The 27,618-nt window shown below is 37.5% G+C and overlaps 1 protein-coding gene across 3 annotated transcripts in view; it reads left to right on the top strand.

The window, feature by feature from the left end:
- Nucleotides 1–16,979, top strand: part of BLTP3B (bridge-like lipid transfer protein family member 3B) — a 116,827-nt gene extending 99,848 nt beyond the window's left edge. For all 3 annotated transcript variants that reach the window (XM_008958044.5, XM_003832605.5, XM_008958043.5), the window contains 4 exons: nucleotides 1,099–1,352; nucleotides 1,656–1,764; nucleotides 9,494–9,687; nucleotides 11,533–16,979. In XM_008958044.5, coding sequence (XP_008956292.2) covers nucleotides 1,099–1,352; nucleotides 1,656–1,764; nucleotides 9,494–9,687; nucleotides 11,533–11,652 — 677 coding nt within the window. In that variant the 3' untranslated portion in view covers nucleotides 11,653–16,979. The remainder of the gene's footprint in view (nucleotides 1–1,098; nucleotides 1,353–1,655; nucleotides 1,765–9,493; nucleotides 9,688–11,532) is intronic.
- The last annotated feature ends 10,639 nt before the right edge of the window (nucleotides 16,980–27,618 follow it).

Here is a 27,618-nt window from a genome sequence, read left to right as displayed (position 1 = left end):
CTGTGGGATAAATGACTTGCATACTCAGAAACTCAAACAGCTTCGCCTTTCCAGGACGAGTTTGTTTTTATCTTAAAGGTTATATGAGTTGCAAAACTGATCATATTTTTATCTTTTTTGCTAGGGAGCTCATTTTTGGTCCACCTTTTGGTATAGGAATTTAAATAATGCATTTTGGGTTATTAATCTTACCAACTACTTTTCCCCTTTTCCCTTCCATCCTTACTTTTTTCCATGTCTCCTCATTTTTTATCAGATTATACCATGTGCATATTGCCTCTTACCCATTTTGGAACCAATTAGCATAAAACAAATAAGCAAAATGGTTACCCTGAGTGTGAGTTTACAAGTAATTTACTTCAGGGGTTTCACTGGGAACTCTTGTTTTTTAAGTTAGATATTCTATTATTGGAATTTTAAAATTTGTTTTTAAACTATGTGTTTATACCTCTCTAGGCCATCTATAAATTTTTTGGGGGGGACAGGGTCCAGGCATAAGTAAATGTAATTTTACACACACACACACACACACTCACTCTCACACTCTCTCTCTCTCTCTCTCCTCCCTTACTATAATTTCAGTTTTTGGTTTGCCTTCTAAAGAAACAATTTAATGAGGTCTTTTCTGTTTACTTTTCCATTATTTAAGGACCCAATTTAATGAGGTTATTTAAGGACCCAATTTAATGAGGAAGGTGCAAAACCTCAGGCTTTTGTTACTTCTTGAGAAATGGCTTAAGAGTCACTATAAATGTCTGACTTATTTCTGCTTCACAGCCAACATTTGAATGTATAGTTAGGTACACAATCAAACACACACTAAGTATCTGAGGCATGTATCACACCTTAGTTCTATCATAACGTGTTTTTCTTGTTATCAAAAAAACAGAAATACAGAAAAATCAACATTATTATAGTAGAAAGTTGCCATAAAATATTGAAATTAGTGTGTGTACGTATATTGTATATGTACTATAGAGTATCATTTAAACTAGGGGTAAATAGTAAAACTAGTATTATTTTAATGTACTACATGGCACATAATTGTAATATTATTGAATAATGCTACAAACATTTTTGTATGTTCATTTTCCTTAGGTTCCGATCAGAAAGCTGTAATTCATTCCAAATCCTCTCCTGAGATTTCTCTGAGATTTGAAAGTGGGCCTGGTGCTGTAATACACTCTTTACTTGCAGAAAAAAATGGATTTCTGCAGTGCCACATAGAAAACTTCAGCACTGAGTTTCTTACATCTTCTCTTATGAATATTCAACATTTTTTGGAAGATGAAACTGTTGCAACAGTAATGCCAATGAAGATACAAGTTTCTAACATGAAAATAAATTTAAAAGTATGTTAATAAATAATTTTATATTTTCATGTTCCTTTTCCTTATCTGGACTTTCATTCATGTCTAAGAATGCGCCTTCTCTATAAAGTATATTCTATCAGCATTTATTAAAATGATTTTGTCTTTTTTGGTAATGATGTAGAGATCTTTTTTGGAAATTAGGAAATATATAACAGGCAAAATATAACAGGCAGTTTTCTCGCTATATCAGCTGAAACATATAAAGATACATGTGTTATCTTTAACTCATTAAAAATATGACCGACTGAAGTAACATGTCAATGTTATTTTTCTTTCCTGTAGGATGATAGTCCCCGGAGTAGTACAGTATCCCTTGAACCAGCTCCTGTAACTGTACATATTGATCATCTTGTGGTAGAGAGAAGCGACGATGGCTCTTTTCATATCAGAGGTATATATGAAAAACTATTTGTTTATTTATGAGATGGAATTTTGCTCTTGTTGCCCAGGCTGGAGTGCAATGGCACGATCTCAGCCTACTGCAACCTCTGCCTCCCTGGTTCGAGTGATTCTCCTGCCTAAACCTCCCGAGTAGCTGGGATTACAGGTGCCTGTCAACACGCCCAGTTAATTTTTGTATTTTTAGTAGAGATGGGGTTTCACCATGTTGGCCAGGCTGGTCTCAAACTCCTGACTTCAGGTTATCTACCCACCTCAGCCTCCTAAAGTGCTGGGATTACAGGTGCGAGCCGCCTTGCCCAGCCGATGAAAACCCATTTAAATGAACACCCACTCAAATTTCGAAGTTAAATTATTTACCTACTGATTGTTTCTTTTCACTTACTATATTTCTTATATGTATATCCATATGTAGTAGTGGAAGATTGAGGGACACCTTCAGTACATTGTAATAAAGTATCATCTATATATGTACTGGCCTCTACCCTGGAAAAAACCTCATATATAGTTGGTTTAGTACCTGTTGTACAAATGTGTTTTGAATGTTGTAGAAAGTGAGAGAGGCCTTTGATCTTGCTTGTGTCTCTCAGTTGATCTCTTTCTTAGCTTTATTTCCTACTTATACTCCTTATAGTGGTACTTACCTTGCACTTCTCTGCACTTTGCACGTCTCTACGTTCTTATTTGCCTTGTTATTTCTCATTGGAATTGCTCATTATGTGGATTTTATTCATCCTTCCATTGTTCTCTCAACTGTCTTCTTTATAGTGACACTTTCTTTTTATTATTATTATTATACTTTAAGTTCTAGGGTACATGTACCCAACGTGCAGGTTTTTTACATAGGTATACATGTGCCATGTTGGTTTGCTGCACCCATCAACTCATCATTTACATTAGGTATTTCTCCTAATGCTATCCCTCCCCCCAGCCCCCACCTCCCAACAGGCCCTGGTATATGATGTTCCCCTCACTGTGGCCATGTGTTCTCATTGTTCAACTCCCACTTATGAGTGAGAACTTGCGGTATACGGTTTTCTGTCCTTGCGGTAGTTTGCTCAGAATGATGGTTTCCAGCTTCATCCATGTCCCTGCAAAGGACATGAACTCACCCTTTTTTATGGCTGCATAGTATTCCATGGTGTATATGTGCCACATTTTCTTTATCCAGTCTATTATTAATGGACATTTGGGTTGGTTCCAAGTCTTTGCTATTGTGAATACTGCTGCAATAAGCGTATGTGTGCATATATCTTTATAGTAGCATGATTTATAATCCTTTGGGTATATAGCCAGTAATGGGATTGCTGGGTCAAATGGTAATTCTAGTTCTAGATCCTTGAGGAATCGCCACACTGTCTTCCACAGTGGTTGAGCTAATTTACACTCCCACCAACAGTGTAAAAGTTTTCCTATTTCTCCACATCCTCTCCAGCATCTGTTGTTCCCTGACTTTTTAATGATCACCATTCTAACTGACGTGAGATGGTATCTCATTGTGGTTTTGATTTGCATTTCTGTGATGACCAGTGATGATGTGCATTTTTTCATATGTCTGTTGGCTGCATAAATGTCTTTTGAGAAGTGTCTGTTCATATCCTTTGCCCACTTTTTAATGGGGTTGTTTGATTTTTTCTTGTAAATTTGTTTAAGTTCTTTGTAGATTCTCGATATTAACCCTTTGTCAGATGAGTAGACTGCAAAAATTTTCTCCCATTCTGTAGGTTGCCTGTTCATTCTGATGATAGTTTATTTTGCTGTGCAGAAGCTCTTTAGTTTAATTAGATCCCATTTGTCAATTTTGGCTTTTGTTGCTATTGCTTTTGGTGTTTTAGTCATGAAGTCTTTGCCCATGCCTATGTTCTGAATGGTATTGCCTAGGTTTTCTAATCGGGTTTTTATGATTTTAGGTTTTACATTTAAGTCTTTAATCCATCTTCAGTTAATTTTTGTGTAAGGTGTAAGGAAGGGATCCAGTTTCAGCTTTCTACATATGGCTAGCCAGTTTTCCCACCACCATTTATTAAATAGGGAATCCTTTCCCTATTGCTTGTTTTTGTCAGGTTTGTCAAAGATCAGATGGTTGTAGATGTGTGGTGTTATTTGTCAGGCCTCTGTTATGTTCCACTGATCTATGTATCTGTTTTGGTTACTGTAGCCTTGTAGTATAGTTTGAAGTCAGATAGTGTGATGCCTCCAGCTTTGTTCTTTTGGCTTAGGGTTGTCTTGGCTATGTGGGCTCTTTTTTGGTTCCATATGAAATTTCAAGTAGTTTTTTCCAGTTATGTGAAGAAAGTCAGTGGTAGCTTGATGGGGATAGCATTGAATCTATAAATTAACTTGGGCAGTATGGCCATTTTCACGATATTGATTCTTCCTACCCATGAGCATGGAATATTCTTCCATTTGTTTGTGTCCTCTTTTATTTAATTGAGCAGTGGTTTGTAGTTCTCCTTGAAGAGGTCCCTCACTTCCCTTGTAAGTTGGATTCCTAGGTATTTTATTCTCTTTGTAGTAATTGTGAATGGGAGTTCACTCATGATTTGGCTCTCTGTCTGTTAATGGTGTATAGGAATGCTTGTGATTTTTGCACATTGATTTTGTATCCTGAGGCTTTGCTGAAGTTGCTTATCAGCTTAAGGAGATTTTGGGCTGAGACGGTGGGGTTTTCTAAACATATAATCATATCATCTGCAAACAGAGACAATTTGGCTTCCTGTTTTCCTAATTGAATACCCTTTATTTCTTTGTCTTGCCTGATCGCCCTGGCCAGAACTTCCAATGCTTTGTTGAATAGGAATGATGAGAGAGGGCATCCTTGTGTAGTGACACTTTTTTATAATCTGATGTGAGTTCTTCCACTTCTTTTGGCACTTTTCTGTACGTTAGTTACTTTCGGTGTATTGCCTGTGTACTTAGTTCACCTTTAATGTTTGCATCTCCACTCTAACAAAAGTTTTAAGGTCGCTAATGTGTAAGGTCTGTGTCTTTTAAGGTAGTGAGTAGTGGAAAGAGCATGAGTCAGTAGATTTATATCTTCTGGGCTTCACTATTTTATTAGGCAGTTGAGGGAATGACATGTGCATCTGTTTCATCTCCTATCAAAAACCTCATGAAATGACAGAAAATGTGTCAACTGAAGAATAAAGTCATTAACAGTGCTACAGAAGAAAGGACAGGACAATTTCAGATATAGGAACAGTTAGTGGGAGCCTTTTAAAGAGTCTTTTCCTCTGTAGTTTGGGAACAACTGGAGACAGACATAGGAGAAAGGCCAACAAAGATCAAAATGGTAGCTTCATTACTGATAATAGCTCAGGTGAAGAGGATAGCTTAGGTCTGTGAGAAGACTCTGCCCAGCCCTCTTTCCCAAATGTGTTAGCTCCCAAAAATTCAGGTCTGTCTTATTAAACAAAACAAAACAAAACAAAACAAACAAACAGAAAAGAATGCACCCTTTTGGCAGGAGGTACAGCATATACCAAAGCAAGAGACTGAACCACATATATATAGTTCTTTAAAAAAAAGTCAATCAGATAAATCATACCTTCTTCCCTGGGAAGCAGTGAGAAACAGGACCAAAAGAATCCAAGAGGACTGCATGACTGAAGTTCCTCCTCAAAAATAGGAGGAATCTCCCCAACAAGATACTGAGGTTAGAATTAGCCCCTGAGGCAACAGCATGAATAATATGGGCATTCCTTTTTGGGATCCTCCCCTGTGCCTGTGCCCAGTAGTAGACTTCAGTAGGGTTTGCATATAGACTAAAATATTGAGGGTAGATTATGCAGCTGCTGAGCCCCCAGGAAGGGAATGATTCCCTATCTAGTTAACAAACTTGGTGTATCTCACCCAGAAGAACAAGCTTTCCTTTCCCACAGTCACTAGAGGTCAGCTATGGCAAATACAAACAGCATTTATAGGCAAGAAAATGGGATAAACATGAACAAGAAAATAGGAAAATACAAGACATTCAACAATTCTGAAACATTTGAAAATAACAGTACTAATCAGCTTTTATAATTATAAGCTAGATATGCTCTCTAGCTGATTGAGTAGAAAAGGAGCTTGGCAAAAGATAATTGGAATGAATTGAATTGAGAGTTCAGAGATAAACTCTTACATTCATTGATCTTTGACAAGGCTGGCAAAACAAGTCAATGAGGGAAAGAATAGCCTTTTCAAGTGGTGATGGAATGACTAGATAGCCACATGAAGGAAGCTGAACTTCTTCCTTATGCAGGCATACTTTAAATATATTGCAGATTGGGTTCCAGACCACCACAATAAAGTGAGTATCACAGTAAAGCAAGTCATACAAATTTTTCAGTTTACCAGTGCATATGAAAGTCATGTTTACACTATTATTATGTCTAAAAAATGTACATAGCTTAATTTAAAAATACTTGATTGCTGGCTGGGCGCGGTGGCTCACGCCTGTAATCTCAGCACTTTGGGAGGCTGAGGCAGATGGATCACCTAAGGTTGAGAGTTCAAGACCAGCCTGGCCAACATGGTGAAACCCTTGTCTGTTAAAAATACAAAAATTAGCTGGGTGTCTTGGCGCACATCTGTAATCCGAGCTACCCTGGAGGCTGAGGCAGGAGAATTGCTTGAATCCAGGAGGCGGAGGTTGCAGTGAGCCAAGATCGTGCCACTGCACTCCAGCCTGAACAACAGAGCAAGAATCCATCTCAAAAAACAAACAAACAAACAAACTTGATTGCTAAAAAATGCTAATGATTATCTAAACCTTCAGTGAGTCATAATCTTTTTGCTCACGCCTCAAGGTTGATGGCTGCTGACTGATGACAGCCATGGTTGTTGAAGGTTGGGGTGGCTGTGGCAATTTCTTAAGACAACAGTGTTCAATTTTTCTGTTTTCTTGCCTGTGCTTTGGATGTCCTGTATAAGAGTCCATGGCCAAATCTGAGGTCATGATGATTTTCTCATGTTTTCTTTTAAGAATTTTATAGAATTAGCCGTTAAATTTAGCTCTTTAACTCAAATGTTCAATTTGAGTATGGGTAAGGATTAAAGACACATGGGTTTATTTCTGGATTCTCAATTCTATTCTACTTGTCTGTATGTCTGTCTTTGATACTACCACACTGTCTTGATTAAAAACTTCCTTTAGAGTAAGTTTTAAAATTGGAATATGTGAGTCGTCCAACTTTATTGTACCTTTTCAAGATTTTTTTTGACTCTTTTGGGTCCCTTGCAATTCCATATGAATTTTAAAATCAGCTTGATAATTTCTACAAAGAAGCCAGCTCAACTTATAATTTCTACAAAGACGCCAGCTCAACTTCTGATAGGGATTGTGTTAAAGCTGTAGATAAATTTGGGGAGTAGTTCCATTAAATCTTCCAATCCATGAACAGTGGGAATTTTTTCCATCTATTTAGATCTATTTATTTCTTTCAACGATGTTTTATAGTTTTCAGAGTATAATAAGTTTTGTGCTTCTTTTGTTAAGTTTATTTGTATTCTTTTTGACAGTATTTTAAATCGAATTGTTTTCTTTCATTTGTGGATTCTTTATTACACATTATAGAAATGTAGTTTATTTTTGTATATTGATTTTTATCCTGCAACCTCACTGAACTTGATTATTTCCAGTAGGTTTTTAGTTGTTTCCTTAGTTTTTTTCTATACGCAAGATCATGTTTAATAGAGAGAATTTTACTTCTTCCTTTCCAATCTGAATGTCTTCTATTGTTTTTCTTGCCCAGTTGCCCTGGTTAGAACCTCTAAAACAATGTTGAAGTGACAATAGCAGGCCGGGCGCGGTGGCTCATGCCTGTAATCCCAGAACTTTGGGAAGCCGAGGCGGGTGGATCACCAGGTCAAGAGATTGAGACCATCCTGGCCAACATGATGAAACCCCATCTCTACTAAAAATGCAAAAATTAGCTGGGTGTGGTAGTGTGCACCTGTAGTCCCAGCTACTCAGGAGGCTGAGGCAGGAGAATCACTTGAACCCAGGAGGCGGAGGTTGCAGTGAGCCGAGATTGTGCCACCGCACTCCAGCCTGGCGACAGAGTGAGACTCCGTCTCAAAAAAAAAAAAAAAGAAGTAACAATAGCAGAAGCCTTGTCTGGTTTCTGATTCTGGCCAACAGGAAAAGAGTCTAGTCTTTCACCACTAAGTATCATATTAGATGTGGGATGTTTATACATGATGACCTTTTATTAGACCGAGGAAGTTCCCTTCTATTTCTAACTTGGTGAGTGTTTTTATCATGGAAAGGTATTGGATTTTGTCAGATGCTTTTTCTGCATCTATTGAGATGATCATGTGGCTTTTGCCTTTTATTCTGTTGATGTATTACATTAGTTACTTTTTGGATGATAGATAAATTTGCATTCCTGGGATAAATCCCAGTTGACCATGCTTTATAGTTATGTTTGTATGCTGCTGGGTTCAGTTTACTAACATTTTGTTGATGATTATGTCTATATTCTTCAGCATATTGGTCTTAGTGTTCTTGTGGGGTTTTTTTGTTTGTTTTGTCTAGATTTGATATCAGGGTAATACTGCCTTCATAGAAAGTTTGGGAATGCTCCTTTTGTTTTTTGGAAGAGTTTTTAAAGATTTGATATTATTCTTTAAATGTTTGATAAAATTCTCCAGTGAAGCCACCTGGGCCTGGGCTTTTCTTTGTGGGTAGTTTTATGATTACTGATTCAGTCTCTCTCAGCTATAGGTCTATTGACATTGTCTTCTTGAGGCTATTTAGGTAGTTATTGTCTTTTTAAGAATTTGTCTGTTTCATCTAAGTTACATAGTTGTTTTTTTTGTTGTTGTTGTTGTTGTTGTTTTTGAGACGGAGTCTCGCTCTGTCGCCCAGGCTGGAGTGCAGTGGCGAGATCTCAGCTCACTGCAACCTCCGCCTCCCGGGTTCAAGCGATTCTTCTGCCTCAGCCTCCAGGCTGCCTTCTGCCAGGCTACAGGTGTGCACCATCATGCCTGGTTAATTTTTGTATCTTTAGTAGAGATGGGGTTTCACATGTTGGCCAGGCTGGTCTCAAACTCCTGACCTCAGGTGATCCACCCGTCTTGGCCTCCCAAAGTGCTGGGATTATAGGTATGAGCCACTGTGCCAGGCTTAAGTTACATAGTTTTTTGTATTTTTTATTTTTATAGAGACAGGTCTTGCTACATTGCTCAGGCTGGTCTCCAACTCCTGGTCTCAAGCAGTTCTCCCAGCTAGGCCTCCCAAAGTGCTGGGATTACAGACATGAGCCACTGTGCCTGCCCTAAGTTATCTAATTATTGACATACTGTTGTTTATAGTATTCCTTTATAGTATTTTATTTCTGTAAGGTTGGTAGTAATGTCACGTCTTTCGTTTCTGATTCTAGTAATTTCTTTTTCTTGGTCAGTCTAACTAAAAGTTTATTAGTTAATCTAATAATAAGCCTTTAAATTAAATCTATTAAATCGAATAAACCTTTAATATAAAAACATAATAAATTATGTAATTAACTTAGATGAAGTTGACAAATTCTTGGGAAGAATTCTTAGGAAGAAAAGTTTATTTAGTTGATCTTTTCAGAGAATAAGCTTTTGGTTTTACTGGTTGTTCTATCTCATACTACTATCCTCATACTAATATATATAGATATTTAGTTTTAAATTAGATTTTCACAATAGAACTTTTAAAGATTTATCAAGTATTTGGAAATGTTATCTGAGCATATTATTTGTTTGATCAGATTCTCACATGCTTAACACTGGAAATGATTTGAAAGAAAATGTCAAAAGCGATTCAGTGCTGCTGACCAGTGGAAAATATGATCTGAAGAAACAACGCAGTGTCACGCAAGCCACTCAGACAAGCCCAGGGGTTCCTTGGCCTTCTCAGTCAGCTAACTTTCCTGAGTTCTCCTTTGACTTCACTAGGGAACAGGTAATGGGAAACCTAATTCAGATTCAGCTTCAGCAATTAAATAACTAGGTATTAAGATACTAATAGTTAAAACATTGTTTACTTATTTTAATAAAATGTACCGAGTGCTTGTTATTGTGCCCAGGTGCTTTGCTAGGTGCTATGGTTAGAGTGTTGAGCAAAAAATAAAGAAAAATTTAATACCTTCTGCCTTCCTCCAGTGCTATCTCAGTATTTTTGTGGTTTTTCCTTGTAGATTTTTTATTTGAAAAAATTAATATTCAAGTGTACATACTATATAATTTTACTTAATTGTTTAACAAAATTTTTTCATATTGCTGTATTTGCTTAATTTTTTTAATGGCTTAGTAATATGGTTTTGGGTATGCTATCATTTCTGAAACTTCCTATAAACATTTATTAACATTCAAGTTGCTTTTGATTTTTTTTTTTTGCCATTATAAAGAAACAAAATGTTCAGCAGAGTTTTAATCTGTATGATAGAACCATAGAATGAGTTAATGCATCTGTTCAATGAGGATTTATTCAATGTCAGCTCTGAGCTAGGGATATAGAATTCAGCAGTAGATGATCCGTGACTATTGAAGAACTCAAAGTCTAGTGGGACAAGAGTGTTCAATTGGTAGTCACAACATACTGTGTCAGATGCTATACTACAGATGAAGAGAAGTATAGGAAACTACCTCACTTGGTCGATAAGGCAAGAATTCTTAAGCTAGATTTAGAAGAAGTTTGAGAACTATTTGAAATTAACTGCGTATATTTTAATGTATCTATGTGACGCAGAAAGTTCTTAGTTTTATATCCCCGTACTTAGGAATGGCTGTATTTGCTCTAATATATTTGCTCTAATATAGCCATTCCTAATTATGAGGGAATGGCTCTAAGAGGATAAAATACTTGAACTAAGTCTTAAAAGGGTGGTGGAGGAGACGTATTGGCCATCTAGATGAAAATGTCTGTAGGGTGCTGTGGCTCATGCCTGTAATCCCAGCACTTTGGGAGGCCAAGGCAGGCAGATCACCTGAGGTCGCGAGTTCGAGACCAGCTTGACCAACATGGAGAAACCCCCATCTCTACTAAAAATATAAAAATTAGCTGGGCATGGTGGCGCATGCCTGTAATCCCAGCTACTCAGGAGGCTGAGGCAAGAGAATCACTTGAACCTGGGAGGTGGAGGCTGCAGTGAGCTGAGATTGCGCCATTGTATTCCAGCCTGGGCAACAAGAGCGAAATTCCATCTCAAAAAAAAAGAAAATGTCTGATGACACGTTCAGAATTTGAGTCTGGAGCTCAGGAGAGAGGTTTGTGCTAGGTGAGTCTATTTATGATAGTTGGAGCCATGAGAGATAAGATCATCCAAGAAAGTGACTCAATACAAGAGAAGACGACCGAGCAATGGAACTAACAGAATGTCAAATTTTAAGAGTTCTTAAAAAGTAGAAGAAAAGATGAAAAGGGCATACATAGGTTGAAATGGATAAATATGAAACAGCTGTGGCATAAAAGCCAAAAAAAGGAGAGAGGCTGAGAAAGTAGGTGTAGCTCAGCAATGTCTAAAGCCATAGAGAGGTCCAGGAAAATTCATATGAAATGAAGTCACTATTAGACTAGGAAATTAGGAGTTAGTATTTTGTATTGCTGGGTCAAAACATGGGAACATTTTTTAAGTGCTTGATATATGTTTCCAAATGTTGTCTCAAAGCAGTTTTCAGCTTAAGTGCACTCTCACCAGCATTGGGCATTTTTACTATCCCAAGTGTCATACGTTTGGATACTATATAAATAGTCTGTATTTCCTGAAATGATTAAATTATCTTATCCCCCCGCCATTTATCATTTCAGCTCATGGAAGAGAATGAATCTCTTAAACAGGAACTGGCTAAAGCTAAAATGGCTCTTGCAGAGGCTCACTTGGAAAAAGATGCTCTTCTTCATCATATAAAGAAGATGACAGTTGAATAGCAGGAGTGGCAGTCAAAACTGAAATTATAGCTCTGGAGTAGGAAGGTTATATTTATAATGTGGATGTTACCAGTTAGGGGAAGACTTTTATTTTCATGAAAAGACAATAAAACAAAATGGAATGTGATGAAGTGGTGACTATTTCAAAGCCAGTTTAGAAAGTATTAGTACAGGCATTACAATCTTTTGGTTGTTTTGTGTTTTGGGGCTTAACCCTCTTTTAAGCTGTTGTGATCTAGGGAAGTCAACACATAGTGTAAAATAATTACATGCCTAATGAAAAGAAGATGTCATTTCCTAATTTTGATATCTCATTTTCGGCATTTTTTAAAATGTAAAAGGAAAACCTCTTGTGTTCACACAGATTGCTGAATTGATTTCTCCATATTTGTTAATAATTTACTATTATTTACAAAGATTCAAATGCTTTTATGACTAATGTAAAATGAAAAGAGGCTTACATTTTAAATGTTATTAAAATTATGTACTTAAATCTATAATTATTTAATTATTGTAAAAAGTCCAAGCAGATCAATAAACTATATAATTAATGGGTTTGGAAAATCATCACCCTACTGAACTTATAAAATATCTTGAAAATGTGAAAAATATCATTTTAAATAATGGGTACATTGTATAAGTGGAAGCTATAATTTTCAACAAAAAGATGGTACAAATGTAAAAGTAAAAAGCACAAACTATACAAAAGCAAAATCTATGGCCAAGTGATTTAAAAGCATTACTTGTACATTCCTTTAAACATTTGTTGTTAGAAGTAAAAGAGTAATTTATCCTGCTAAATTTGGCACCATTTGTAATTATAAAAATTTTGATTAATACTATTTATATTAATTTCTTTACCTTCATTTTTTCTCCTTAAGAAGTTGATTGTTTTTGGAAATTTTTTTTTCCTTGCACATAAGACAGTTTCATACCATTCTTATAGAATCATATTAGGTGGGTGTTTGCACATACTAAATTTATAAAGCTAGTTTTGATTAAAGCTCTATGTGAGATATATATACATACACAAGTCTTCTATAATAAGAGTCGTTGGTGAATTTTGAATTCTATTTTGTTAGGAATTAAGGTTGAAATCAACATGAAAGAATCTCAATCATGCATTATAAAATAAAAGTACATGGGTGTTAAGAAACAAGAGACTTTTAAAGATTTAAAATATATTTCTGATAGAATTTAACTAAGTGGTGTGTATTTTAAAATTCACATTCTTAAACATAAATCTATCCAAGATAGAAAATGAAATAGCTGGACTACTCTTTAAGATACTTGAAAATTTTAAACCACATTGTGACACTTTATGGTGCTTTGCGTGTTTGGCATGACATACACAGTGGTCCTTGTATATAAGTGCTGGGGGGAAAATACATATTTTATTTACATTAAATTTTGAAGTGATTTAGGCTTTATTGAAAACAATACTGGCCTTCCCTCCCCTTCTCTAACATCCATTTTCATTTATGTTATTTAAAATATACAGGCACTGTTTTGGGTACAGAGGATATAGCCAAGAGCAAATTGATAATAGTTTACCTCAGAGTATTAAAAAAATCATAATAAGTCATGTTAATCTAAAACTATATAATAGCCTTAGATTAAATGTGCAGATGTCTGATTAAAGATTTAAAATGTATAGTGTATGTCCTTGGAACATTTGATTTTTAGGTATACATTCGGCAAAAACAGTCTGTTATGGAAAAGAAGGATTGATGGGACATTAACTTCTTCCGAGCTAACATTGTTTCTCAAGATTGACCTATTCTATATAAATTTAAATTTTTCTATGTTTTTCTTTTTTTTTTTTGCGATGAGGTTTCGCTCTTGTTGCCCAGGCTGGAGTACAATGGTGCGATCTTAGCTCACCGCAACCTCCGCCTCGTGGGTTCAAATGATTCTCCTGTCTCAGCCTCCTGAGTAACTGGGGTTACAGGCGCCCGCCACTACGCCCAGCTAATTTTTGGTATTTTTAGTAGACACAGGGTTTCACCATGTTGGCCAGGCTGGTCTTCAACTCCTAACCCCGGGTGATCCGCCCCCCTCGGCCTCCCAAAGTGCTGGGATTACAGGCGTGAGCCACCGTACCTGGCCTCTATCGTATATTATAATTGCTTATTGTTATAGAAGCTGAATGTTTTACTTACTACTTTTAAATTTATTTGGTCTTCCCAAGGAAATCATACAAACGGTAGAGATTATGATAATCTGAGCATTCTGTGTGCTTAGTTTGATTTTTTTATTTATAAGCAGTACTTTTTTTATAGATGTTTAAAATTCATAAAACACTGTATTCTGAGAGGTAGGTATTATTCAAATGTTAGAAATTTTTTTTAAAAAAATGCCCTGAGGCTTAGAAAGGACAAATGACTGAAATCACAATTAGTAATCTGGTCTTTAGACTTAAAGCCTAGTTATATGCTTTTATTATAGCTTAGTCATTAATTCACACATTTTCCCTTATCTTTTTTATCTTTTAAAGGTGACCATAAAACTTTAAATTGTGTGTGTACGTCTATGTATGAGGTATATGTTACCCTGTTTGTGTTATTCAAACTACCTAAAAGATAGGATGATTTTTGTTTAAGTGAACCCCAAACTAGCAGTGTGAGAAATACAGGAAAGCCTGATAATTGACTTACCCGGAGTTGGCTTTTTTTTTTTAAGTTACCATAATTTAGATATAAAGTTGTCATGTCCTGGAATTTAAAAAAGAAATCTCTAGCTGAGAGATGTTAATGGTCAGGAGTTGAAAATGACAATTGTGCTTTGCTTTTTATTTTTGTTTTTTGTTTACTTTTGAGTTTTTTGGAGTTTTTTTCCTATATTTTTAATTGAGAAGTAAAAATTATATTTTTATGGTGTACAACATGATGTGATACATGTATACCTTGTGGAATGGCTAAATCAAGCTGTCTAACATGTTACCTCACAAACTTTTTTTGTAGCGAGAACACTTAAAATTTTGTAACAATTTTCAAGTATACAGCATATTGTTATTAACTGTAATCACGTGATATACAGTAGATCTCTTGAACTTATATTTACTAACTGCAATTTCGTGTCCTTTTACAAACATCTCCCCATTTCCCCATCCCCCAGCCTCTGATAACCAGAATTTTACTCTCCATCCCATGAAGTTGACTTTTTTTGCACTCCGTAAGTGAGATCATCTAGAATTTTGGCATGTCTTTCTGTGCCTGGCTTATTTCACTTAACACAGTGGTTCCCTGTGTAGCTGGGACCACAGGCGTGTGCCACTACACCCAGGTTTATCCATGTTGTCAGAAATGACAGGATTTCCTTTTTTCAAAAGTTGAATGGTATTCTCTTATGTATATTTTCCACATTTGCTTTTTCCATTCATCCATTGATGGACAGTTAAATTGATTCCATATCTTGGCTATTGAGTAATGCTGCAGTGAACATGGGATTGCAGATGTCTCTTCCACATACTGATTTCGTTTCCTTTGAACATATACCAAATAGTGGGATTGGTGGATAATATGGTAGTTCTATTTTTTAATGTTTTGAGGACCCTCCATACTGTTTTCCATAATGGCTATAATAATTTACATTGCCACCAACAGTGTACAAAGCTTTTCTTTCCTTTTCTCTGCATCCTCTCCAACACTTCCCTTTTGTCTTCTTGATAATAGTCATTCTAACGGGTATGATTACAGTAGCTTTGTAGTGGGTTTTCTGTGCTGTGCTTTTTAATTTCATGTATGTAAAAAACATTGGGTATTTTGAATGTTTTTCTTTTCTCACTTTTACGTAGAACTTGAGGCTGGGCGCGGTTGCTCATCCCTGTAATCTCAGCACTTTGGGAGGCCAAATTGGGCAGATTACTTGAGGTCAGGAGTTCGAGACCAGCCTGGCCAACATGGTGAAACCCCGTTTCTACTAAAAATACAAAAATTAGCCAGGCGTGGTGGTGCACGCCTGTAGTCCCAGCCAGTCAGTAGGCTGAGGCATGAGAATCACTTGAACCCAGGAGGCCAAGGCTGCAGTGAGCCACGATCGCACCACTGCACTCTAACCTGAGCAACACAGACTCCATCTCAAAAAAAAAAAAAAAAGAACTTGGAAATGCCCCCATATATACTAGTTGTGATGAAGCATTATTTTTAGTTAAGTCATATAAAAATGACTGTGTATGACCAAAGGCAAATATATGTGGAAAAAACTCGCCAGGAACTCTTTTGTGGGTTTTTATTCAATACATGTCAGTAGGGGAGTTATACCCCCTTTTTAATAAGTTTGTGTTAACCTACAGTCTAACCAAGGCATCTTATCCCAGTGAATGCCACCACCATTCACCCTGGTTCCCAAACTGGTAACATAGAAATAATCTTGACATATCTTCCTATCACTTTGTCATCAAGTCCTGTCATTTTTACCTTGTAAATATCTCTTAAATGTGTCTACTTCACTTCTCACCACACCCTAATCTAAGCTACCATCAGCACCTTTTGCCTGCATGACTGCAGTTGTCTCCTAACTGTTCTTCCTGCAGCGACTCTGGCCCTCCCTGTATTCACTCGACTGCAAGCAGAATTCTCCTTTTTGTTCGAAGTTCAATTTTAATCAAGACAACCCACCTACCCGCACTTGCACCCCTAGCTTAAAATGCTCGAATGGCTTTTTATTGTCCTTAATGATGAAAAGGAAATATTTTATGTGACCAAATATATTTGACCTATGAGGTCAGATATATTAGGGCCACTATCTAAAGCATAGTTCCAAGCATTAAAATAGTTACTGTCTCAGATTAAAACAGTGGCTGGCACATCACCTAAAAAACACTCAATAGAGGTTACCTATTCTTGTTGCCACTTAGCCTCATATGTACCATGTTTTACTTAATACCTTCATTGTCCTTTAAGTATTCGGAATGAGAATTACAGTGCTTCATTCAGCATAAGACTTTTGTTCATGCTGTTTCTTTGGCCTGAAATATCTATCCCTTCCCAATTGCCTAATTAATTCCTATTTGTCTTTCAGATCTTAGCTAGTTCATCACTTCCTCAGGGAAACATTCCCTAATTTCCGTCACAGAGTAAGACCCGTTGTTATACGTCTCACCTGACCATGTACCTCTACTTAGCATTTAACACGTGTAATTTTGTATGTATTGGTTTGATTAATGTCAGAACCACTAGATTGTAAACTCCATGAGGACCGGAATTTTGTTTCTGTCATTGTCATTGTTCAACTTTGTATTCTTTATGCCTAATACAGTGCCTGGCACATAGTAGGTGCTCAATTAACTTTATTGAAAGAATAAAATGAATGGATGAGGTATCAAGGATGTTTTTCAGATATGAAATTCTTCCTTTCAGTTTGATTGAAGGGAGATGAAACACAGAAAACTAGTTGCTGGTAGTTATTAAAAGGGGGGCAAACTTCTTGAATCCAAAGGAGAAAAAAAGATGGGAGGGTGGAATGGGAATATTTGCCATACTGTGGGCTTCTGGATCTTGAATATGTGAACTTACAGTTGATTTATCACAAAACAAAATTAGCATATCACTTAATGGTACTACAATGCCAGAATGTCATCTGGCTTTGATTGTAACATATGATGTGGCTGTTGCGATCTGCCAATATTCTCAGCTAAACAGATGGAAGTAAGTCCAAAAGAGTAGTGGGTGAAGTAGTTTCTCCTTGGGAAATTGACTAATACTCAGAATTAATTTCAGTTGTGCCTAATTCCTTATGGTCCAAACAATCTCCTTTTAGTCTGTACTTTGAAGTGCTATAGAAAGTAAATTTTGTTTCAATTTTCCTTTTAGAATATATAAATACCAAAAGGTAGAGATACACAGTATGTAGAAGCAGTAGTGTTTTTAAAATGCAAATTTCATTAAATTATAATACTTGATTTTTTTTTTTTTTGAGACAGGATCTTGCTCTGTCACCCAGGCTGGAGTGTAGTGGCACAATCATAACTCACTGTAGCTTCCAGCCTCCAGCTCAAGCAATCCTCCCCCGTCAGCGTCCTATGTAGCTGGGCCTACAGGTGTGTGCCATCACACCCAGCTATTTTTTTTTTTCTTTGTAGAGATGGAGTCTCACTCTGTTGCCCAAGCTGGTCTTGAACCCCTGCCTCCCAAAATGGTGGAATTTCAGGCATAAGCCACCATGCCCAGCCAATACTTGATACTTTTTTTTTTGTTTGTTAGGTGGAGTCTTGCTCTGTCACCCAGGCTGGAGTACAATGGCACAGTCTCGGCTCACTGCAACCTTTGCCTCCCAGGTTCAAGCAGTTCTCCTGCCTCAGCCTCCCAAGTAGCTGGGACTACAGGTGCACGCCACCACACCCAGCTCATTTTTTTTGTATTTTTAGGCGAGAGGGTTTCACCATGTTGGCCAGGCTGGTTTTGAACTTCTGACCTCAGGTGATCCGCCTGCCTCAGCCTCCCAAAGTACTAGGATTACAGGCGTGAGCCACCACTCCCAGCCACGTAATACATTTTTAATTTTTGGGTTCTTAAGATGGATTTTTTGAGATGTAAAAAATGAAAGCATGAAACAATGTAAGCATGATGATTTTTTAATAAACCATTAGATGTTAGACAATAATTGTAAATTTTAAAGAAATTCATGTGAATGTTAAAATACTGAAATTTAGCATATATGTTGTCAACAGTATTGTTACAATCTTAGCAGGTTTGAGAATTTGAAACCTTTTAGGGAAGCATATTAAAAAATACAAACTCAATGTTTTTCCTGCTATATATATAGTATTATAAATTATGCACAATAAATTTTTGGTCCCAGAAAAAACACATCACTAATAAAAATAGTAATCTGGATTTTTTTTTAATTCTGAAATCATTTAGACAGAAAGGTAATATTATATAACTTATGTTAGTTTTTATTTTCAACATGCTGTCATTAACAAAAAAATTTGTTATTTACAAACTATACTATTTGGTAAGTGAAATTTCTTGCATTATTTTAAAATTTATTGGTTAACTTATTGACCCAGTTTACCTGAATTTCTCATATTAATTCTTCATTGTGTTTAGGAATACTTGAGCATTATGAAGGATAGGAAAGTATATAGCGAAGTGATGAACCTTTCTTGCAACCAATCAGCAGAAGCATTTTGATTTATATGATAAGAACTCAAATACTCAAAATGTCATCAAGAATGATAATTTATTTGAAGAAAAATAGACATGTGAATAAATGTTTAAGAAAAAGATGGCCAGGCACGGTTGTTCACACCTGTAATCCCAGCACTTTGGGAGGCTGAGGCGGGTGGATCACTTGAGGTCAGGAGTTCATGACCAGCCTGGCCAACATGGTGAAACCCCGTCTCTACTAAAAATACAAAAATTAGCCGGTCATGGTGGTGCTCATCTGTAGTCCCCGCTACTTGGGAGGTTGAGGCAGGAGAATTGCTTGAACCTGGGAGGCAGAGGCTGCAGTGAGCCGAGGTCGCACCACTGCACTCCAGCCTGGGCGACACAGCGAGACTCTGTCTCAAAAGAAAAAAAAATCATAAGTGTCTAGGCCGGCACAGTGGCTCACACCTGTAATCCCAGCACTTTGGGAAGTCGAGGCAGGTGGATCATTTGAGGTGACGAGTGTGAGACCAGCCTGGCCAACATGGTGAAACCCTGTCTCTACTAAAAATACAAAAAAATGAGCTGGGCGTGGTGGCACACACCTGTAATCCCAGCTACTTGGGAGGCTGAAGCACGAGAATTGCTTGAACCTGGGAGGCAGAGGTTGCAGTGAGCTGAGATCATGCCACTGCACTCTAGCCTAGGTGACAGAGTGAGAAGTTGTGTCAAAAAAAAAAAAGTATCACTGAAGGATATGGGTAAAATAAATGTATAGGGGTATGATGAAAGTCCATCCTTCATAATATTTAAAATCACTCCAAGCCCGGGCTCGGTGGCTCATGCCTATAATCCCAGCACTTTGGGAGGCCGAGGCAGGCGGATCTCCTGAGGTCAGGAGTTTGAGACCTGCCTGGTCAACATGGTGAAACCCTGTCTCTACTAAAAATACAAAAAATTAGCTGAATGTGGTGGTGAGGGACCTGTAATCCCAGCTACTCAGGAGGCTGAGGCAGGAGAATCACTTGAACCTGGGAGGTGGAGGTTGCAGTGAGCCAAGATCACGCCACTGCACTCCAGCCTGGGCGACAGCAGGATTCCATCTCAAAAAACAAGAAAACAAAAACACTCCAACTAAAATAGATAAACAGTATAATCAGAGCAGGGGATTTTGAAAATTATTATACTGAACAAGTCAAGTATAAGGAAATATGTTGAACAAAATTCCAATAATTAAACACTTGTGAAAGATCTATAATAATTCACTTGGCATGTGCATCATTTGAATTAAAACCTAAAGCATGTTGGTTGTGGTGGCTCACACCCAAAATTCCAGCGCTTTGGAAGGCTGAGACAGGAGGATTGCTTGAGCCCAGGAGTTTGCACCCAGCCTGGGCAACATAGACCTTGTCTTTACTAAAAATTTAAAAAATTAGCTGGGCATGGTGGCACAGGCCTGCAGTCCAACCTACTCAGGAGGCTGAGGTAGAAGGATTGCTTGAGCCCAGGTATTCAAGGCTGCAGTGAGCTATGATTGTGCCACTGCACTCCAGCCTGGGCAAGAGTGAGACCCTGTCTCTGGAAAACAACAGTAACAACAACAACAACAACAACAAAAAACCCTAAAGCAAATAAATTGGCACATACAGAAATTCTTCAATTTAATGTAAAAAAAAATGGCTTATGCAATTTAATTTTTCATTAAATGATATACCCACAAGGGTATATCTATTGGAATCTTATGGTTCCAATTTGACATGAAAAGTGAGTCTGGACTCTCACTGCTATCATTATACCAATAATGTTGGGGCAATTTAGTGTTTATTTGAATTCAGTATAGTTACTTTATAATTTGTTATCATAATTGGCATAGCTATGGTAGCCATATTTGTTGCTTTTTTCCACCAGTTTATTTTTACTCCATTTCTTGCAGTTGAACAAGAGATTTTTCAATCAAGACTTTGGAACTACGAAGATGGAAGAGATTTGAAGAGGGATATAGAATGAGTAAATTAAGCAACTTTTTAATATCCTATTTCTATAAATATCCAGAATTTAAAACATTCCTGTATTATAATATCTAAAAACATGCTAAGGCTAAGTATATCTTTATTTTAAATGTTAAGTTTTTCCTAGCAAAGATATTTGAGAATTACTATATTCATATATGTAATCCTTTTCTGTAAATCTTACTGGGGGCGCAGTTAACACTTTGCAATTTTTATGTGTATCAATACTTCTACCCCCTCCTTTTTTTCTTTTTTTCTTTTTTTTTTTTGCCTTCAGGAACAATTGAGTTTCTTGTTAGTACTCTTTACTGAGTATCCTTCAATTTTGATTTTCTGGGGCAGTTCCATAAATATGTCCAGAGGCTATTATAGTGCCACCAATTTTAGAGATTGAAGCATGAATAATATATACACTGGCAATTTTATACTTCCAATCATCCCTCCATGTCCATGGGAGATTTGTTCTAGGGTCCCCTTGGATACCAAAATCCAAGCATCTTTAAGTCAGGGAGTTGGTTCTTTGGATCAACAGATTTTATATCTTCATTTGGTTGTGGATATGGAACTCGTGGATATGCATGGCTGACTGTATTAATTGAAAAAAAAATTGCGTGTGAGTGAACTTGTGCAGTTCAAGCCAATGTTGTGCAAGGGTGAACTGTACTCTTCCTCCCTGCTTGTACAATTATTGCAGTACATGTCACGAAGTCAGATAAAATTATGGCATCTTAAGGGTTGGAAGGAAACAGAAGTTCTGTTGCTCAGCCTCACACCAAAGCAAATCCAGAATGCTCACAACAGGGAGTCACCAAATTACAGCTGAAGTTCTTAACAAGAAAACATACTACCCCATAAACCTTTCTGTTTTAAGTAGTTCTAGTTTGACCTTTTTTCTCCTATTTGTGAATTAATGTAGCTCCCCATTACCACACTTGGTCCTAGGTTTTTCATTCACATTACAGAAGAGCTGTTATATCTCGTGCCAAGTCTTCTTTTTTCTAGACTTTACATCCATAATCCTTTATTCCTCAAAAGACATGGTTTCCAAAGCCTTCACCATTATTTGCCATTTAGGTGTGCCCCAATTTGCTAAAGTTCCGCTTAAAGTGTGGTCACTTGCATAAGTTAGCATGCTTCTGTCTACAAGTAAAGGAAAAGCCAACTAAAAGTGTTACCCTATTCACATAAGGAAACATCTGGCAATGGGGTGGTTCCAGATGCTTACTGATGATGACGGACCCTAGCTCTTTCTGTCTTTCATCTCTGCCATCCTCAATGCAGGGGATTTTTATCCTCATGTTCATGGTTGCAAGCAGCTTCTAGCAAAACCTCTTTAAACATAGGCACATTCAAAGGCAGAAAAAACTCATTTTCCTCACACTTTTCTTTTTAAGTAAATCTCCTTTCCAGTAATGGCTCAGTTGACTTCCCTTTACATGTCACTGTACCTAAATGCATCACATTCCCTCCTGAACCATCTGGTTAAGATAAATCACCCTGGGCCGGGCGTGGTGGCTTACACCTGTAATCCCATCACATTGGGAGGCAAAGGTGGGTGGATCACCTGAGGTTGGGAGTTCGAGATCAGCCTGACCAACATGGAGAAACCCCGTCTCTACTAAAAATACAAAATTAGCCGGTTGTGGTGGCGCATGCTTGTAATCACAGCTACTTGGGAGGCTGAGGCAGGAGAATCGCTTGAACCTGGGAGGCGAATTTTGCAGTGAGCCTAGATCGCACCATTGCTCTCCAGCTTGGGCAACAAGAGCGAAACTGCATCTCAAAAAAAAGAAAAGATTAATCACCCTGAGGACTGGAGTACTGATTCTTCCCTGAGTACGTGGCCACAGAGGAAAGAACCCAGTTAAAACTAGGGATCTGTCTACCAGAGGGTAGGGAAGGGGATAGATTTGAGCAGGGAATTCAGTCTGCCAATTACCAAAACTGAAAACAGGTCCTGCATAATGACATTTTGGTCAACAACAGACTCATTATAGGAAGGTGGTCCCATAAGATTATAATGGAACTGAAAAATTCCTATCGCATAGTGACATCCTAGCTATCTTAACGTCATAGCACAATGCATTACTCGTGTGTTTATGTTGATGCTGGTGTTAACCTATTGTGCTGCCAGTGGTATAAAAGTATAGCATGTCCTGCTTAGATTTCTTCCAAGCATACTTTCCTTTCTTTCCTGTTCTAAAGCCTTTTTAAATAAACTTCCATTCCTGCTCTGGAGGAAAAAAAGTATAGTACAATTATGTACGTAGTACTTGATAAACATTTGATTTAAACTTGATTACTGGCTTATGTATTTATTATGCTACTGTTATTTTAGGATGTACTACTTATTAAACAATTTTTTTTTTTGAGACAGGGGCTCACCCTGTTTGCTCCAGACCAGAGTGCAGTTGCCATTATCACGGTTCACTGTAACCTTGACTTCCTGGGCTCAAGTGATCCTCCCACCTCAGCCTCCCAAGTAGCTGGAACTACAGGTATCTGCCACCATGCCCAGCTAATTTTTGTACTTTTTGAAGAGATGGGGTTTCACCATGTTGCCCAGGCTGGTCTTGGACTCGTGGGCTCAAGCAACCAACTGCCTCAGCCTCCCAAAGTGCTGGGATTACAGATGTGAGCTACTGTGCCTGGCCTAAACAAAAAATTCAACTGTAAGCAACCTCAGGCAGGTCCTTCAGGAGGTATTCCTGAAGAAGGCATTGTTGTCATCGGAGATGACAGCTCCATGATATTGCCCCTGAAGACCTTCCAGTAGGACAAGATGTAGAGGTGGAAGACAGTGATATTGATGATCCTGACTTTGTGTATGCCAAGGCTAATACATGTGTTAGTGTCTTTGTTTCAAAAGTTTACAATTTAAACAATTTTTTAAAATAGAAAAAAAGTCTAGAAAAAGGACCTAAGGAAAGAAAATATCCTTGTATAGTTGTATAATGTTTGTGTTCTAAACCAAGTGTTATTATAAGAGTTAAAAAGGTATAAAGAGTTAAGTTTATAAAGTAAAAAAGTTACAGTAAGCTAAGTAAAGAAGTATAGTAAGCTGAGGTTAATTTATTATTGAAGAAAGAAAGGTTTTTAATAAATTTAGTGTAGCCTAAGTGTACAATGTTTATGAAGTCTACAGTGGTGTGCAGTAACATCCTAGGACTTCACATTCACTCATCACTCACTGACTCACCCAGAGCAACTTCCAGTTCTGCAAGCTCCATCCATGGTAAGTGCCCTATACAGGCATACTATTTTTTTTTTTAATCTTTTATACTGTATTTTGACTATATTTTTTGCATGTTTAGGTACACAAATACTTACCATTGTGTTGCAATGACTACATTATTCACCAGAGTAACATGTTCTACAGGTTTGTAGCCTAGGAGCAATAGGGCTATACCATATAGCCCAGGTGTGTGGTAGGCTACACCATCTAGGTTTGTGTAAATATACTCTACGATGTTCACACAATGACAAAGTCACCTAATGACACATTTCTCAGAATGTATCCCCATTGTTAAGTGACACATGACTATACTTATACTATGCAGTCTAACTGATAAGGAATATAATGGGGCTGTGGCATTCATTTAATGAACATGTTAAAAAACTGTTATGTGGCAGGCACTGGGCCTGGTATTGGAATACCATCTACCTATCTCTGCTTACAGGATTCATCTAGTGGGGCAGATGGACAAATAAAGAAGTAATTTCAGTATGATACGTTAAATGCCATGATTAAGTAAGTACATGGAACCCAGTTTTGGGGAATCAAAGAAGGCTTTTCAGAGGAAATGATATCTAAGCTGAAGTCTGACAGATAAGTGTAAATTAACCACTGGTTAGAAGGTGCTAGGCAGAGAACAGTTTGGAGACAAGAGTATATATTGAAGAATGGTTCATACAGGAGAACTGAAACTACTGGTCCAGATATTGTTTCTTTTAGGGTAGTCTAAGCGTATGTTTTCTTGTTTTTTAAGCACTTTTTCCTTCCTTATATAATTTATGCTGATTTGTAACCATCAAGATTTTTTCATTCAAGCACATTTCTTGCCGAGTCAGGTCTCTCCTATCCTGTATATTTGCAGGTAATTTTTTTCCACCTTAATATAAGTATTTCTGTTTACTTCATCGTGTTTAGGTTCAATATATATTGGGCCAGGAGTCAGCAAATTTTTTTCTGTATAAAGGACAAAATTAAGTATTTTGTGAATCATATGGTCTCTGTTGTAGCTACTTAACTCTGCTATTATAGAATGAAGTCAGCCACAGACAATATGTAAATGAATGGGCATGGCTATATTCTATAAACTTTATTTACAAAAATAGGCAGTGGGCCATTGTCAGCCAACCTCTGATCTAAACCTAGACTGCCAGTATTATTCCATTCCCAGGGTAACTTACCCCCAGCACAAGGAAAGTGAACTTCCATCTCTTCTCAGCCCATCTTCCATGTAGAGAGGCTGACCCAGGAAAGAAGTGATCTGTGGATCTGTAATTAAATGATTTTATTAACCATATTGACTTAACCGGAGTTAGCAGGCAAAGCTACACCCCACATACCTAAGCCCACAGGTTGGTTCTTCCTTTATTATTTTTCTTTTTTTTTTTTTTTATTATACTTTAAGTTTTAGGGTACATGTGCACATTGTGCAGGTTAGTTACATATGTATACATGTGCCATGCTGGTGCGCTGCACCCACCAACTCGTCATCTAGCATTAGGTCTATCTCCCAATGCTATCCCTCCCCCCTCCCCCCTCCCCACCACAGTCCCCAGAGTATGATATTCCCCTTCCTGTGTCCATGTGATCTCATTGTTCAATTCCCACCTATGAGTGAGAATATGCGGTGTTTGGTTTTTTGTTCTTGCGATAGTTTACTGAGAATGATGGTTTCCAATTTCATCCATGTCCCTACAAAGGATATGAACTCATCATTTTTTATGGCTGCATAGTATTCCATGGTGTATATGTGCCACATTTTCTTAATCCAGTCTATCATTGTTGGACATTTGGGTTGGTTCCAAGTCTTTGCTATTGTGAATAATGCCGCAATAAAGATACGTGTGCATGTGTCTTTATAGCAGCATGATTTATAGTCATTTGGGTATATACCCAGTAATGGGATGGCTGGGTCAAATGGTATTTCTAGTTCTAGATCCCTGAGGAATCGCCACACTGACTTCCACAATGGTTGAACTAGTTTACAGTCCCACCAACAGTGTAAAAGTGTTCCTATTTCTCCACATCCTCTCCAGCACCTGTTGTTTCCTGACTTTTTAATGATTGCCATTCTAACTGGTGTGAGATGATATCTCATAGTGGTTTTGATTTGCATTTCTCTGATGGCCAGTGATGATGAGCATTTTTTCATGTGTTTTTTGGCTGCATAAATGTCTTCTTTTGAGAAGTGCCTGTTCATGTCCTTCGCCCACTTTTTGATGGGGTTGTTTGTTTTTTTCTTGTAAATTTGTTTGAGTTCACTGTAGATTCTGGATATTAGCCCTTTGTCAGATGAGTAGGTTGCGAAAATTTTCTCCCATTTTGTAGGTTGCCTATTCACTCTGATGGTAGTTTCTTTTGCTGTGCAGAAGCTCTTTAGTTTAATTAGATCCCATTTGTCAATTTTGGCTTTTGTTGCCATTGCTTTTGGTGTTTTGGACATGAAGTCCTTGCCCACGCCTATGTCCTGAATGGTAATGCCTAGGTTTTCTTCTAGGGTTTTTATGGTTTTAGGTCTAACGTTTAAATCTTTAATCCATCTTGAATTGATTTTTGTATAAGGTGTAAGGAAGGGATCCAGTTTCAGCTTTCTACATATGGCTAGCCAGTTTTCCCAGCACCATTTATTAAATAGGGAATCCTTTCCCCATTGCTTGTTTTTCTCAGGTTTGTCAAAGATCAGATAGTTGTAGGTAAGCGGCGTTATTTCTGAGGGCTCTGTTCTGTTCCATTGATCTATATTTCTGTTTTGGTACCAGTACCATGCTGTTTTGGTTACTGTAGCCTTGTAGTATAGTTTGAAGTCAGGTAGTGTGATGCCTCCAGCTTTGTTCTTTTGGCTTAGGATTGACTTGGCGATGCGGGCTCTCTTTTGGTTCCATATGAACTTTAAAGTAGTTTTTTCCAATTCTGTGAAGAAAGGCATTGGTAGCTTTATGGGGATGGCATTGAATCTGTAAATTACCTTGGGCAGTATGGCCATTTTCACGATATTGATTCTTCCTACCCATGAGCAAGGAATGTTCTTCCATTTGTTTGTATCCTCTTTTATTTCCTTGAGCAGTGGTTTGTAGTTCTCCTTGAAGAGGTGCTTCACATCCCTTGTAAGTTGGATTCCTAGGTATTTTATTCTCTTTGAAGCAATTGTGAATGGGAGTTCACTGATGATTTGGCTCTCTGTTTGTCTGTTGTTGGTGTATAAGAATGCTTGTGATTTTTGTACATTGATTTTGTATCCTGAGACTTTGCTGAAGTTGCTTATCACCTTAAGGAGATTTTGGGCTGAGACGATGGGGTTTTCTAGATAAACAATCATGTCGTCTGCAAACAGGGACAATTTGACTTCCTCTTTTCCTAATTGAATACCCTTTATTTCCTTCTCCTGCCTGATTGCCCTGGCCAGAAGTTCCAACACTATGTTGAATAGGAGCGGTGAGAGAGGGCATCCCTGTCTTGTGCCAGTTTTCAAAGGGAATGCTTCCAGTTTTTGCCCATTCAGTATGATATTGGCTGTGGGTTTGTCATAGATAGCTCTTATTATTTTGAAATATGTCCCATCAATACCTAATTTATTGAGAGTTTTTAGCATGAAGGGTTGTTGAATTTTGTCAAAGGCTTTTTCTGCATCTAT

The sequence above is a fragment of the Pan paniscus genome, chromosome 10, assembly GCF_029289425.2.
Source record: "Pan paniscus chromosome 10, NHGRI_mPanPan1-v2.0_pri, whole genome shotgun sequence".
Classification (NCBI taxonomy): Eukaryota; Metazoa; Chordata; class Mammalia; order Primates; family Hominidae; genus Pan; species Pan paniscus.
Note: the sequence above shows the minus strand (reverse complement) of the source record. Positions and strands in the feature narration are given on the sequence as shown.